The sequence below is a fragment of the Podarcis melisellensis genome, assembly GCF_964234715.1.
Source record: "Podarcis melisellensis genome assembly, chromosome: 15".
NCBI classification, from domain to species: domain Eukaryota; kingdom Metazoa; phylum Chordata; class Lepidosauria; order Squamata; family Lacertidae; genus Podarcis; species Podarcis melisellensis.
In genome coordinates, this window is record NC_138532.1 from 37272350 (window position 1) to 37288969 (window position 16620).

Genomic DNA, 16620 nt, shown 5'->3' on the forward strand with positions numbered 1-16620 from the left:
TCAGCAGTTGTGCATAGAAGTGTACATATTGAGGTGATACCTTCAGCAAGTCACCAGGATCCATTCTGGAAAATGGTCCTGTGGACATAAGCTCTAGTCATTTCATTGACCTGCCTTGAGCAAGATGGTATTGGGATTAGAGGGAAAACTTTGAATTTCTGTTCTTTCCAATTACCTTAAGCTTTCATTGTTTCAATATGGATATTAATTTTGATTTCCCTGCTGAAGTAGACAGAAGCAAACTGAGCAATGCTGCATTGCTCATCCAGCAAAGCTTCATCTTCCCATGTTCAGGAGATGTATGCTCAGTTTGGTCCTCTTGCAGATTAGCTGCATGCTTGGACCCCTTCATGTTTCAGAGTAAGCAAGTTTCACCCCACCGATCATCCAAGCCAGATTCCTCCAGCTGCTTGGCAGTCCCCCGCCCAAAGAGCAATGAAGCCTGGCAACCCTGATGGTTCAGCACTGAGCTTTAATGGAGGCTGCAGAGAGTTTGCTTTGTGTTGTTTTTTCTTTCCCGGTGCCTTATTTCACGGCTGTCACTATCTGTTCTGTACGTATTCGAAAAGATTAGCTTATTGACAGGCTCCTTGATTCAGTAGTAATAAACTCGTTGATTCCACAGAGCCCAAGATAGATCTGTACAATTATCACCTCGGTCAACATTCATTAATTGGGGGTGTAAGTGAATGGCGAATGTTACACTTAATGGCAGATGCTTCTTGGGCAAAGATGCACAGGGGCATGCCTGGGCTACAAACCTGAATACCGACTTTACTGTTATAGTTTCCACTCCAGGACCTAGAAATGATGGTTCTGTAAGGGTGGGTCTAGAGTCAATTTTATTATTGTTATTATTTTTCATGAGATCTGGTGCTGGTGTGTGTGTGTGTGTGTGTGTGTGTGTGTGTGTGCACGCGCGCTCCTGTAAACCACCCTGGTAATGTTGATTAAAGATCAGTCTAGAGATTCTTCAAGTTAATAATACTCATGCAAGGACAGGTCGCTATCCACTCTGTATTCCACAATCTCTCATTGTTGATCCTTTCCTAACTTGTTTTTTGGAAACTCAATAGGTCCCACTTCCTTCTCTGAGCTGAATATGCCTTTCCATTGTTGAGTGGTTGAACAAAGTTCTCAGGAAGAAACTGGAGTACAGTTTTGATATATTTTATTGCAGAAATGCCATGGCTGTCTTTTTAAAATGTAAGATGTCATATAGATGCAGAGATAGATACACCACGATTAAGAGAGTTCATGGAGACACAAGGAAAATTGTGCAGGCAATATTCTATAACCATTTACTTAATAAGAAGTTAATTTTCCATGATTCTAGACAATTCAAGTCTATTGGGTAGCTGCCATTCACTAATGAAACACTTGTATAAATATTTCATAAGATAATTTTGGTTACTTGGACCTTAGCTTCCTTCTGTTTTGCATCAAATCCCTTCCACATACACACACTCCACAAAGTCTTAATAGGCCTGTCTGTAAAGAATAATATTGCATGTAACCTGCAAAATTAAAAATGCAGTTAGCTGCTTGATCCATTGATGTAGAGGTGGTGGTGGGGAATTGGTGCCATGAAGGCAGGACTTGGGGACAGCAGGGCTGGTTTTACCACATCTTTAAGACATCCGGATCCACTGCAATAAGTCTTATTAGCTCTAAAATAACTGGAGGGAGGGGAAAGCCTACAGAATCAAGTTGAAACTGTTCTTTCTGATTCAGCCATCTGTTGAGGTGGCAAGTGACAGCAAGTTGTAATATGGGGTTTTAAGAGCAGCAGTTGCTAGTCAAGGAGAGCACAGATCAATGCGCCAACATCAAATGCTGCTTCTGCATGACATCTGTCAGAAGAAACTGTTGCTTCCCCCTCTTCCCCAGCCATAAGTGGCTGATGGTGCTCTTGTCTCTCTACTTGAGTAATTGCCCATCACGGCTCTTTCTCTCTGTCCATTAACTAAACTACCACCTTTCCCCCCATAACCATCCCTGCTGAAGGTGCTCAATGACAATTTCTCCGCCCCAACTCTCTGCTCGCATTGCCTGGGCCAGGATATGGGCATAAAGGGCCTAGTCATGTCTGCTTGCTCCAATTCAGTTGATGTACTTAGACACATAGCAAACACCAAAGTGCTCTAGGCTCTCCTGCATTTATGCCATTGGCATCCTTTTAAATGACTACACCAGAGAGACAGCATTTACTTGCATCTTATTTAAAGTATATGCTTTAGTGGCAGATGATAGTGCAGCATTAGAGAAGCAAGATTATCTGTCATGGACTTGATTGGGAGTTGGTACCAGATTTCTAAACTGCGCAGTTTTGGGGAGCTTGATGTGAGCCAGATTTTAGAGCAGGGAAGGTGACCCTGTTACCCTCCTGTAAGTCACCGTCAGCATGGCCAGTAGTTAACAGGCAAGGGGAGATGTAATTCAACAACTTCTTGAGAGCCACAGGTTCCACATGCCTGGTTTATAGCATTAAAACAGGGGCTGGGAAATTGCTCAAATCACAGCTCTAGCTGTGGGTTCCTGTGGAGAGTCTTGGGCAATGTCCCCACATCATTTCTTTGTTCCCAGTTAGTAAACTGAAAGAGCTCTCTCTATACCAGACAAAAATTATTAATATAATAATTTAATATAATTTAATTGCAAATAGTTATTTATTACAGTTTTTTTTATACCCTCCCTTTCAGAGCACAAATCCTTCCACTGTACTGACACCAGAAACACATTAAAAACCATAATAAGTCTTATAAGCATATAAAAGTACCGGTAATCAGGAACCTTCCCACCGGACACTTCCTGTGGGGAATTGAGGTTGTTAGCAGTTGTGCTGGTGCTTTGGAAACTCCTGCAGTGACAATTGCTCACTCTAGTTTAGTGAAAGGCCCATCCGAATACATGGGAGAGGGGTTGAAAGATGTCAACTTAACTTTTTTTAAAGGGTTGTTTTTAAAATCGCTTTTGACCCAAGACTAGCAGGCTTTTAGGGAGCCTGACTGATGCTCTGCTTCTTAGCAGGAAAAATTGTGGAAGGGCCTGTCATAAAGAGGAGTTACTCCGTCACTGGGCTCTGCCTTGTAGCTCATAGAAGTGGTATCCCAAAGGATAGTGACACCCTGCTTGACTTGACTCAAGAGCAGGAATTCACCAGTAGTATAAAATCCCTGTTTTCTCCCTGAGCAGTACTGATTAAAGACAGTGTAGCGCCCCCATCCTTTTTAAAAACTGCCTTAGGAAGTAAACATTAAATAAACTAAAGCCCATTACTTGAACTTTGTCAGACAGAGAGTAAATTATATTTGTTTGATCAGAGAGAGGAAATGGGACATATTTATTAACTCTTAAGTTTGTTATTGTTTTTAATTTTGCAGCAAATGCTACTTTTCTGTCTACCCTCACCACAGTTTCGAACTGCTGAGACTTTTGAGAGCATTTAGTAATGCCCTGATATTTCATGCTCTTAATTAGTTTGGATTAATCAGCTCTTGCGAGCTGCCATATCGAGCCATGTGGGGATAACTGTTTTTTTGTGGTTGCGCTTTGCCTTTTACAAAGGAACATTTTGCACTGGTAAATGCTTTTATTTTGTTCAGCGGAAAAGCTTCTTTGTAGTGCTCAAGAGCTGGGGTGGAGAGACCTGCCTGTAGAACATCTGGGCCATCCCTGAGGAGCCCCCATGACTTCTCCTTGCTTGGCAAAAACTGCAGGTAGCCATGTTGGGAGACATAATCACAGAGTAACAAGAGAGTGCCTTTATTTGGGACAAGCGAAAAAGGCACAAGGAAGCTGATCCATAAAGAAAGTGTCAAAACTCTTCATCAGGCTATGGTGGGGGGACGGGACAGAAAGGGGTGGGGGGGATGTGTTTGATGGACCTTAATCTTCCTACACATCTGAAGTTTGTAACAGCCTTAACATGGAGTAAAAAAGACATTAGGTTTGACCAGCCTTAATAAAACAGACAAACACACACAATTGAACCAAAGGTTACTGAGAGAAAGGCAATGGCCAGTTTCTTTTTGAAAATGTGAAAACTGCAGCGACTTGAGTTCTGACTCCAGTACTCCATGTTTAGAGGCAGAGGCAGCATGCCACTGAATACCATTACAGTGATACCTCTGGTTACGAACTTAATTTGTTCTGGAGGTCCGTTCTTAAGCTGAAACTGTTCTTATCCTGAGGCGCACTTTTGCTAACGGGGTGTCCCGCTGTGCACGCGCCTCCGGTGCACAATTTCTGTTTGCATCCTGGGGCAAAGTTCACAACCAGGAGCAGCTACTTCGGGTTAGCCGAGCTCGTAACCTGAAGCGTTTGTAACCAGAGATGCCAATGTACTGGGGAGGCTGTCCTTTCCTTTGTCCTGTCCTTTTGTGTCGGCTTCCTGGAGGGAAATGGTGGCTGTTGTGGGAGGCAGGGTACTGGACAAGATCAATGTTTTGTAAGAGGAATGTATATAAATACTTCTATAAATAAAAAAGATACTTCATTTATTTCACATCTCTCTTTAAAGGCGTGTGTGCATACATGCACTCCTCTTGGTTACACACTCCTTGTAATGAATCAAAACCAAGACAAATGGGATCAACTCCTGGACTATATTTTGCAAACTGCTTCCAAATCTTGCTAGAGTTTCATTAGGGCTTCATGGGCCAATATGGCTGGGGGAATGAGAGAGATCAGTTTGCTTAACCTCTGGTTTTCATGCCAGGTACCTTGACTTTTCTTTCCTCCCTTGATGGGAAGCCACAAGAAGCTTGTGTCTTGATGGAACAGACACCCGTGAGAAAGTCTCTTCTTTTTAGCTTTTGCATATTCAGATGCCTACTGGTTTCTCTTCAGGCTGTTGTGCTTAGATTTCAGGGGCATTAATGGGACTGAATGAATGAATAATCGCATTCTAACTCTCAGCCCCCTTACCTGGCAATGATATGATATTCTCTCTCTCTCTCTCTCTCTCTCTCTCTCTCTCTCTCTCTCTCTCTCTCTCTCTCTCTCTGTGTGTGTGTTTTAAAAAGTTTTTTTCTCTTCTAAGAATTCAGCCTTATTCATATTGACCCCTAAACTCCCCCCTTTCCTGTCAACTTACATGTTTTATTTTGTAGAGGCGTTGATAGAATTTCTCTTTCCTTGCTGCACTTTATCTGTTCAGGGGGTATTGAGTAGTGCCATTGTGTCACTTGGCTGCTGAGGAAAGAGGCTATTCTTCTGTGACAATGGGTGCCCTACAAAAAAAATATCACGTGGGGTGGGGCAAACTTAGAAAGGGCTGAGGCAGAGATAAAATGTTCTGACCTTAGGAAGCACAACAAAAAGGATAACCAATTAGGCTTGGCTTGAAAGGGCATCCTGGCTTTAAAACATCCAGGGGTATCACCCACTGATAGGTACAAACAAAAAGCGGTGCTTGGGAGAACTTTGTCCCGCTCCACCCAGTATTATAACTCCCAGCTTTGTCTGTCTCTTTTGTCTCTGCTGAAACCTTTCCCCCCTTCCTTTTTACTGGGCAGTTTTCAGAGCCTAATCCAAAATTCCTGTTTATTTTCCCACCGTCATCAGTCCGAGTTAATCAGAAATGTCATAACCCTGCCGTTTGCTCCTCAGTATGAATGCCCGAACTTTCATCTCATCATCCTGGCATATTTGAGCATTTTGTAGCTGTGCACTGCACACTGGGCATCCCATGGGAGTCCAGGCACCACGCTACCCCAGTCATACAGGGGATAGTGTTCACCACAGAGTGATAAAAGTGTTACAGTAGGGAAAGAACAAAAATTGTCCCTCTAAAGCAGGTCATAGCTCTGAAGGAGCCAGTAGGTGGCAGGGCCGATTCCACTCCCCATGGCAAGATTGTTCATGTATCAGTCTTCCAAGAATGGCAAGGCATGGTGGTGTTATGCATGACAGCGTTTTAATGGAACAGTGTGGTAAAGTGGTTGCGATGTCACACTAGAACCAGAGAGAACTGGGCTTGGATCCTTATTCAGCCATAAACGTATACTTCTCAGTACTTCACAGGGTTGTTGTGAATATAAAACAGGAGAGGGGAACCATATGAACTGCTGTCTGGTGGGATACATTTTTTAAAAAATGCTTACTGCACCCCACAATCCATACATTGGGATGTCCTGCATATACAGTTACAAATCAATATCTGAGGTATTAGGAATCTAATTTATGGTTCCATGGGGGGGGGGGGGAGAGCCTTTTTATTGTTGCCATTGTTAACCAATTGGAATTCAACAACAACAACAACCTCTGGCGTAAGTCCATCAAGTAAAATTAGATGAATGAATTTTCCAGTAGAGAGTGAGGAATATGTTAGTAATGAAGGCATTGGACAATTCCCTGCACCCAAACTTGCTCTTGCAAATGCATGTGTAATACTTTTATGAACCTGTTGCTCGGGTAGGCTGAAGTTTGGTGAGGGGGGAATTCATGTACCAACTGGCTTGTAGCACCGTCACCTAGGTTACAGCTAATGCGGAGATGACTGCGTCACTGTGTGTGGTGCTCTCCCCTTAGACAAAGAGCAGCTCCCTTGTCGACTGAGTTCCTTGCTGTTTGTTACCCTAGCGACAAAAGTAGCTTAAAGCAACTCTGTGAACAAAGGGACTTCAGAGTGTCTGCCTCCTGGGAACTCGCCGAAACTTTTCGCCATCACGATGAGTTGCATCCGGTTCAAATCAGTTAATGATTCTATAAACTGACCCGGGGTAGGGGCCAGGGGGCTGAACCCATCTGCCATCAGGGCCAGCGGGAGATGAGGCTGCCCGACTCTGGCTCCTCCTTCCCGAAACACACAGTCCATTTTAGCAGAATGAAGTGGCAGAGTCCTGCTGCAGGTGATAAAGCTATATAGAACTATAGAATTGTAGAGTTGGAAGGGACCCTGAGGATCATCTAATCTAATCCTTGGCAATGCAGGAATATGCAGCTGTCCCATGCGGGAATCAAACCTGCAGCCTTGGTGTTGTCAGCACCATTAAATGGTACAGGCAGCCTGAGTGGTTCAGTTCGTTAGTGGATGGTGCTGATACTACATACAGTGGTACCTCAGGTTACATACGCTTCAGGTTACAGACTCCGCTAACCCAAAAATAGTACCTTGGGTTAAGAACTTTGCTTCAGGATAAGAACAGAAATCATGCAGCAGCAGTGCAACAATAGCGGGAGGCCCCATTAGCTAAAGTGGTGCTTCAGGTTAAGAACAGACCTCCGGAACAAATTAAGTACTTAACCCAAGGTACCACTGTACTATCCTTCCTTTTACAACAGTGAGTCAAAGAGTACCTTTATACACAATGAGGGGCAGGAAAGGATCTCTCCCGACCAATAATTTTTAAGAATTGCATCTCCTTTAAATGCAGATGATAAAATGTTTTGTAGACCCATAGTTCACAACTTTCTGAGCCTTTCAAGCACTGTGGATGATCAAACAAAGTTGTTGCTGATCTACAGAGCTAAATAAAGCATGACATCCATTCAAGAGGCTTTTATTTATTGCCATCCTGGTTTGTTTGTTTTTTAAATCAGATTCCTTATTAAATCTCCATTTGGTTAAGACTATTATTTTGACTTGCTTCACTTCCAGACAAATTCTTTTGGACATTTCTTTTAAGGGCACAGTATTATGCCAGTGAAACGTCCTGAAAACTCTACAGGGACAGTACGTGGTGATGGTGGGAATGAGTGATGTGGTTGAAAATAATTCAGAGTACTGTTTTATCTTTCTGAAAGCAGTACTTTCAGAAAGAGTGTTGAACCTAGGTGTGGCTGTGCAGATTAAAGGTAGGTGGAATAAATCATGCAAATAATGACAGAACTTGAAAGCCATTTTTTGTCACACTTGGATACATTTAGTCAGTCAAGACCCTTCTCTTCTCTGAAGTGGAAATGCCAGAACCAATGCAAATGTAGCCTCCCGCTCCCCCTTTCCCACAATCTCCTGTGGCTTTTCAAAAGGGCTTTTGAATACCTTTGTGGCTGATCAGGTTTCTGCCTTGGACACCCTGTTGGAACCTCTTAAGGTTCAGTGGCTTTCCCCAAGGAAGGTCAGGGCTTTATATTTTCAGCTGAGTCTGTGGGTGTGTCTCTTATGTTCCCCCAGCTGCTGTGGTAGATTGGTGAGGGGGTCAGAGAAGTGGGGAGGGGCCTTCAATTTCAGGAGGGGTTTTTTTGGACAAAGAGGCTTTTGAGCTGGGCAATACTGTGTGTGGTATCAGTTTTATTACGGTTTTTTTTTGGGGGGGGGGAATAAGTTCCTAATGGTTGTACTTATTTGCTTCCCCGCAGCTCCCCTGAAGGTAGGGACTGTTGGTGAGGTGAGCTGGCAGGGAGCTATCTTGAGTTGTATCCAATGTCTACCTTTAAGTTAAAGTCACTTATTTGTTGCGCCGGCAGAATGTTGTTGCACAAGGGAAAACACAAGTAGCATTACAAAGATTGTGGCACAATGTATTGTACAACAAGAATAAGCTGTTGCACTACTTTTTCCTCTGTTACCTTTTTTTGGGTGTCTACACGTTATTGTGTAGTAATAACAACAACAACAATACCAGCTGTGGTACAGTTGCCTTGAATCTCAGATACCAGTGTAATAAAACACTGAAAATGCACATTCATATATTTGTAGGACAATATGCAAAAGTTTTTATCAAAAGTCAATTACTGCAGATACAACTGTTGCCCCTTTTGAAGTTAAACCATGCATAAGTATGCTAATAATGACAATGGATTTGGTATTATCTACATTAAGATTTAATACTATGCACTCCTTTCTTATGTCCTCATCTATAAATGCTCTCTTTTCTTTTGTTAATCAATTGTATGAATGTATGCAAATATTTATATTTTTCTGATGTCATGCAAAGGAAAAGTGGCTTTGGGGACCATCAGCTGCTTTCTGGTATAACTTTAAGCACTTTTTTTGAAGACCTTTAAACCAAACTTCTTGTTGTGTCTTGCAGGTAGAGGATGCCATGCTTATGTTTGACAAGACTACCAACAGACATAGAGGTAAGTTGGGGAAACAATCTCCAGGTCTGATGCTACTTTTTCACATTGGTTGGATATTTTGTGTTTAAATGAGGAGTGTGTTGTGAATGGCTTTCTGGGCCAAAGGATAGTTTAATTCCCCAAACAACAAGAGTTCCCCTCAGTTGGAGAAGCACCAATCTAGCTGTGAAGTTGTGAATCTTTCTCTCTCAGTGACCAAGATTCCGCAGTGATAATATTTGGCTTCAGGTGTTTCAAGAGGTTTTTGAAGTTATAAAATCGTAGAATTGGAAGGGACCCTGTGGATCATCTAGTCCAGCCGCCTGCAGTGCAGGAATCTCAACTCAGCATGCATGACAGATGGCCATCCAGCCCCTGCTTAGAAACCTCGAGAGTCCACCACCTCCCAAGGGAGACCATTCAACTGTCAAACAGCTCTTCCTGTCAGAATGTTCTTTCTGATGTTTCGTTGGAATCTCCTTTCTTATAGCTTGAATCCATTGTGTCATATTTGATAAGTTCCCTTTTCAGGCTTTGCATTGGGTTTCTGGACAAGTATGAAAAGTGACAGAACAGTTGCTTAGGTTACGTGGTTACCACTACAACTCTACCTGATGTGGAAGAAACCACAGCCAAAGGTGTTCTAAACGTTTGCACGTGAAACCTCTCTCTAGTCCCTGACACATTTGATCCCTGGTAAGGGTGAGAGATTGAGCTGTAAACTACATTGCTGTGGCTTCTGTATCCTGTATCCACATGAGAATGTGGATTTTTAAAAACAACAACAACAAACAAATCATGGAAGCTATGAAAGCCTTGAACTGACAATTTGAGGAGGGAAAATTCCATCCAATTTGAGGAGGGAAAATTCATACTCATAGCAGGGATGAGCTGTCTACAAAATCTTCATGTAGCGGTGAGAGTTTGCACACACTGTTTTCTGCTACTGGTTGTCACCACCTGAAAACTTTATCGTCCTCACTAGTAGCCTAGTGGAAAAAGGGTAAACTGTTTAAGACAAATCTTCATTGTACCGCTAGACCTCATGTACACTGTGAAATGTAAACAGGTGGGGTAACACTGCATGAATAAAACCAGTGGAGTGTCAGCCAAGCATCTTGCAGGAGATTTTTGAACAATGGCTCCAGTCTACAGAGCTGCCAATTTGCATCTGTGCCCTCTTGATAGATGAAAAGTTAAAACCTTTGTCTCTCTTGCATTGAGAGTAGTTGTGCTTTTCCCTCCTCAAGGCCCTCAGGTTCACTACTAATGCTTTCTTTCCAAATCGCTGCTTGACTGTTCACCTCTGCCATTTGTCCACTTGCTTCTCCCTGGAATTTTCAGCATGAAAGCATTTTGAAGTGAGGGCACCCATGTTTTGCATTTGCCAGTTAACTGTCTTGACTAGAAATAAGTGTCCTTTCCTAGTGCAGCTGAGGAGTTTTGGGGGTTACAGTTGACCTTGGTGAACGAGCACAGTCAATGCTATCTGTCTTGTGTGGCATTGGCTTATCAGTGCTTGAACAGGTATGGCATCCACCGTTCTTGCTCCCCGACTGTAACCATGTGTAACATTTCTCACATTTGAATCCAGTTAAAGTTTGGGTTCTTTATCCCCCCCCCCCCTGAAATCTGATAGCCTGACAGCTTGCAAAGACATAATGAGAAGATGTTCAATAGGGAAGCAGCCAAACAGCCCTGGTGTGGTCTCCATGTGCCATTTCCCTCAGGCAGCATAAAAGGTGGCAAGTTTTAGAATGGAAATAGCGAAGGCGCTTTGGTGTCAAATTCTGGGGCTTGATTTTTCTTGTTAAGGGAGTAGATTTTCCCTTCCCAAAAGGATTTAATTAATGTCCCTGAGGCAGACTACAGTAACTTCTTGTTGGCACTTTTTCTCACCTGTAGCTTTGCTGAAGTGTGAGCAGAGCCAATTCCCATCAGTAACTTCCCCACCTTCCCACCTCTTTCAGATTTCGCCCTCTGGCAATGATCTGCGAAGGGTGCTGTGGGTGAAATTAGGCTGTTGCTCCTTGGTGCTGGACTTCCTGGCAGCTGAGCTCCAGGCAAGCTGCGGCCTGCTTGAGAACAGCTGTCCTAGTTGATAGGAAAGTGTGAGGCAGCCTTCCCTTGGGAACTGCTCACCAACTGCCTCCCAGAATCTGTCTAGATTGGCCAAGCAATGGAAGTCCCTACTGATTGGTGGCATTGGGCATGAATGTTGGCAACATTTCTCTCCGCCTTCCCGCCTTCCTCCTTTCTTTTGGTCTGCATCTAAGCTGAGGAAATGAGAGAACATAGCAAGCGTATCCCTCTGTGGCATCATCTGCACTACACATTTAAAGCAGTATCATACCACTTTCAACAGTTATGGCTTCTCCCAAAGAATCCTGGGAGCTCTAGCTTGTTGAGGGTGCTGAGAGTTATGAGATACCCCATGTCGTCACACAGAGCTACAGTCCCCAGGATATCATTATTACTTGGGAAGAGAGATGGATTGTTAAATCACCCTGGGAATTGTAGTTCTGTGTGGGGAATGGGAGACTCTAGACAATGCCTTTGTTCAGAATCTCAGGAATCTTCGTAAGGACTCATCATACCCCCAGATCAACTCACCCGGTTTGCAACTGATGTGCCTGCAAGTGGAGAGGAAGCATATATAAGCACTTCCAGAAGGAAAAGATAATTGAGCTATGTGGTCTTTGGCTGACCTGCACATAGTATATCACAACCATTGCAACGTTCCCTCTGTTTGGCTCCATATACAGCACAGATCAGCCAGAGCCCATGGAGGTCAGTTACCTTACCAAGGGAGCATCAGTTTACACAAGGCCTCCCAGCGATCAGATTGTGTTGTAACCTGCCTGTCACCTCTGTTCTGCTGTCTGGGGAGAATAGAGTTCTTGTCATTATGGCGGCATTCTGGGAGTGGGCAGAGAGACGGAGGCAGAGAGACCGATTCTGAATGCAGGCTCCTGGGTGGTGGGAGGGCATGAAATATTCTTGATCTTTCAACCTTGTGTTGGCTCAGAGGGCCTGATTCTCACTGAGGTGAGACAGATCACTTCAGATTGCATGTAGGAGCTCACATAATGGAATGCACCTACACACTGACATACAAAAAACACGTGTGTGTGTGTGTGTGTGTGTGTGTGTGTATGCACATGTGCGCGCACACACACACCGCACTCAGAAATTTAACATGGTAGGAATTCCAGTCTTCCCCCTGATCTGCTATATTCCTATGTGCAAATATTCCTCCTCTCTTTATTTTCTAATTTGGAGGAACATTTTATTATGTGGCCTAGAGAAGTATAGTGCAGATACATTAGATTTGCTCCAACTCAGTGAAAAGTAGGCCTAAAAAATGCATTGTTTCAATACCTAACTCTTGGTATAATGTCAATATAAGCCACACCCACCCACACCATGTTTAACACTAAACCTGATGGCTGAGGTGGAGGCATATATAGTTTATGGTTTCTGTTTCCAATTGGAAACAGAGCTCCCGAGAGTTGTCCCATCGATTTCTCAAGCACCGAACTGCTTAGTGTTTATACTCTGAGAAAAGGAAGGCATTTCGCCAATGGCTGCTCTGATTGTCTTATAAGCCACAAATGTGTCAGCTTCTTGGAGTAATGTGTGTAGTGAATTTGTTTAGGGAATCTGCCAAACAAAAGTTTAGAGCCTTCGAGTAAAATCAGGGTCTGCTACAAACCCAGGAAATTTCGCATGAGGACAGTAGCCAAACCCCATTTCCTACAATGCCAAACAGCTGGTGAGAGGAAAGCCTTACCTCACCTTCCACTGTCACGGCAGAACCGGGAGCTCAGAAAACTGGAGTAAAAATGATCAACTTAGTATTCTCTTAAATGTTTGCATTTCAAATCATGCTTCCCAGAACTCCCATCTCCTTCCCCCCCATCCCCAATAAAATGAGACCGATTGCAACCTACCTCATAGGGTTGCTGTAAGTGTAATGCTCTATTCTGCCAGATAAAATGTAAGAAAGAAAAAAGGAATGTGGAAATGTTTTAAAGATGTGTCAGAGAGAGAAGGGGAGGGAGGGGGGAAGCAAACATGTTTGTGCACTGTGCCTGTTAGCTGCCTGACTTAAAGAGGGGGTGGGTGGGACTAGATTTAAGAGGGTCTCATCTCTTTTGATGCTGAACTGTCTTGATGCTGGTAGAGGAGAAAAGGTTGATATGAACTAGGGAGTGTGCTACAGGAAATGTATATATCAAAGTTTTAGAACTGAATTGTAATAATAAAAGATAGTTGGCAGCAAATTATTTTATAAATTAATTCCAGACTATATTGAGGTGTTTGGGGTCAATTGGAATCGCTTCTCTTTGTCTCATGGAGCGAGTAGAATTTAAATACCTGTGTGTGCATTCTACAAGGACGAAACTAGATAAAGATTATCGAATACATTGTAAATTAGATACAAAACAAACGATAAAAGTATGGTCGTGGTGTGATTACTGCCAATTGTGTTGCTGTTCTGATCACTGAGAATAGGTAAGGTGAGAAGTAGGCATATTCTGTGACAAATGCGGGTTCTGGGATCAGCCCCTAGTGGGGATATTTACTTATTTGTGCACTTGTGTGTAAACTGGACATTGTGATAATATGATCTATGTATCAGAATGCAGTTCCCAGCAATGTGCAAGAAAATGAAGGTGGAGCCAATTTGAAAGCACACCATGGGCATGTCCAGTAGCTGCTTTCCCATGCTGTGAACACCAACCCTACCCTCTATCAGCTACATGATTCAGTGTGCATTTTTGGCATCATTGCACCTAGCTCCCCCCATGTTCGCAGTACCTTTCAGAGACACTGGAAATGCAGGGGGAAAATAGCTAAGAGCCACAGCCTTTGCTATTGCTTCTGGTTCTCCCTGCTTCTTCCATAGCTTCTTTCTTCCTAGCCAGCCTGATAGAATACTACTTTTCTCCCTGTCTTTGGCTCACAATCCCCAGGACCGCCAGGTTAAAACCCGACCCGAAGGGATACCTGTGCTTGCTGTCTAATTTATTTTTTCTCATTCTGAGTTCCTTTGTTCCCACCAAGAGATTGGAATAAGGGGTTGGAGTCCAGGCCAGGCTTTTTCTGGTCAACAAGTTCAAAAGTGACTTGTTAGCAGTATGTAGTTCCTGAGATTCAGGCTCTTCTCTCCTCCTGCACAACCAAGTTGATCACTGCCATTTCTGTATTTATTTCAATGTGATCCTAATGAAGTCCCCCTTTTCATGTACACATGGAGGCAGACACGTTCTGCCAGTGCTGCTGTCACACCACTCCAAGCCACTCCATCTTCGACGAGAAGCATGTAAATGTTACGTTTTTTGTTTAATTCTTAGAGTGAACTGCAACGAATGCAGGATCCAGAGGGAAGTAGAAAAGGGTGTTTGGGAAACCTGGTGTTATCAGGTGCAAACATGAGTGACAAGCCATCGGAGGGCAGATTCTCCTGTCAAAACATCTTTCAGTTTATCTTATCTAGCACAGAGTTAACGACTGTCGATTAGGGCTGCTTCTACAGAGGACACTTTTGACATCAACAGAGACCTCTAAGGTAAACTGGCAAAAGCCCTTTTGCTTGGAAGCAAGGCAGGTGTGGATTTTGAGGACTTTTATTGGCTCTGGTTTGTTTTATAGCCTCACTTTACGACTTGTCTCAGCAGTGTCTATGTGCACGTTTAGCATTGTTATGTGAGCTGCATGTGAAAGATCCAGAGAAACAAGGGCAAGGAATTCATTCAGGAGAAACGGAGAATTCAGTGGGGCAGGAGCTGTCCATAAGGAACGGGCCTAGCCATGTCTGCGCAACAGGACCTGCTGGTTAGACTAGGTTCATCCCTCTGAGGACTGCAACAAGAAGTTAGGCGTGCGCTTGCTAGCTTCTGCAAGAGACCCGTGGAGACACAGCGCCTTTATCAAAGTGTTGCCTGGGGAACCAGTTCAGATCCATTCCTACCAGCAGGGCCAAATATGCTGGCCTTGTCAAGATGTATGAAAAGGACAGGTCCTTGGGGATGTTTGGCACAGACTTGTCGCTTTTGTCCGGGGCTTGGAAAGGAGGCGCATTTTAAATTTCAATCCATAGCATCTATTTGGGGGCAGAATCATCCCCTCCTTGGTGCATACAGTTACTCAGTTTCACTGTCTCCCTCTTCCACATACCTCAGTGCTATTTTTTTAACACTACTGTTAACAAAACATGTTTTTATTGGTGTGATGTGCTACGATACATGTGTGTTTGGAAGCAGGATTCTAGCTGCTCCTTTGTTTTGCCTCCCTACCATTCACATTGCCCTGCACCAACCGCATCTTATGGGTTATTGCGTCATACTTCAGTACACCAGCACCTTTGACTGCTGTTTTACAATGTTCCCCCCAACCCCAACCCCCAGAAAACCAGGAAGAATAACTTTTCTTCAGCCTATCAGCTTTGGTAGGCTACTGATGTGAATCCTACCACTATCACCAATTGAAATGGATCCAGCCAGTGGTTACCAATTACAGCGGATTGCATCTCCATACAATTCTATAACCTCCATAGGTTAACTTGTGGTTTTGTGTGAGATAAAACTTTAATACTTTGAGACTCAGGCAGAAGTTGAACAAATAAGAAAGATTTATTTTACAGAACAAAGCTGGTAGAACAAATGATGCGTCAGGTGATAAAGCTCTTTCAGGAAACAGTCAATTCTAATTAGATTAAATTTAGTGGATGTTACAAGCTTCTGAAAAGTTAGCAAACACACAGCTTCTTTTAAACTTCAGTTACGTATTTTCAATTATTACTCTTCAGTTAGATGTTACAGGTTTCTAGACTAGATGGTAAATGCTTAGGTTATTTCACATTGTTTCACTTTGGTTCCTTAGACTTAATTGTTGCGGTGTTACAGCTTGTTACATGGGTTTTTAACAAGGTATTACTTTCTGTCAGTTTCCCAGCCTCCTATGAATCTCACTCCTGAGGTACATCTCGCAGTATTACAGATCCAGGGGATCACCAAACCCTTCTTAACTGGTTTGGGATTCTTCCCTTTCTAGAAGATCACTCCCTTCCTGACCAAAATGAGACCCGGGTAGAGTGTATCCTCACAGCTCTACTTCTCCTTGCCCAAACTCAGCCCTCCCAGTTAACTCTTGTCTGAATGCTCTCACAAGACACTACAAACTGTCATTCTATCTAAGCTCAGAAACTCCTTTCTCTTGACTGTAGATGTGGATGAGAGTGGATGTTACACACACCTCAGAACCAACTCTCTAACTCTCCTTCCAGCTCTTTCCCTTAAACTCTCTGCTAAGCACTCTCTCAACTATCTCCCAACTATCTTGGGAATGGCTCCTTTTATATTCCCTCCCAAAGTGCTGGCTCCACCCCACTCTACCAATCAGAGAGAGGCTCCAGCCCTCTGGTGGAATCCTGAGGCACTGCACCCGCAGACTCTGGCCTAGCTCAGCTGTCCCTTACAGCTTCCCTAAGGCTTTTTACATGCCTGCTCTCCAAACGAGCTTCAGCTGGCTTAATGCAGTTTTTGTCAATAGGCAGCTTGTGGGCAGAAGCTGCATTAAGCCCTTCCACCGACAGGCCTCTAATCCTGG

At 43.5% G+C, this 16620-nt stretch overlaps 1 protein-coding gene across 36 annotated transcripts in view; it reads left to right on the forward strand.

Annotated features, from left to right (window-relative positions):
* Window positions 1-16620, forward strand: part of MSI2 (musashi RNA binding protein 2) — a 446839-nt gene that overhangs the window by 258804 nt on the left and 171415 nt on the right. For all 36 annotated transcript variants that reach the window (XM_081890469.1, XM_081890477.1, XM_081890498.1 and 33 more), the window contains one exon: window positions 8979-9027. In XM_081890469.1, the coding sequence (XP_081746595.1) occupies window positions 8979-9027 (49 nt within the window). The remainder of the gene's footprint in view (window positions 1-8978; window positions 9028-16620) is intronic.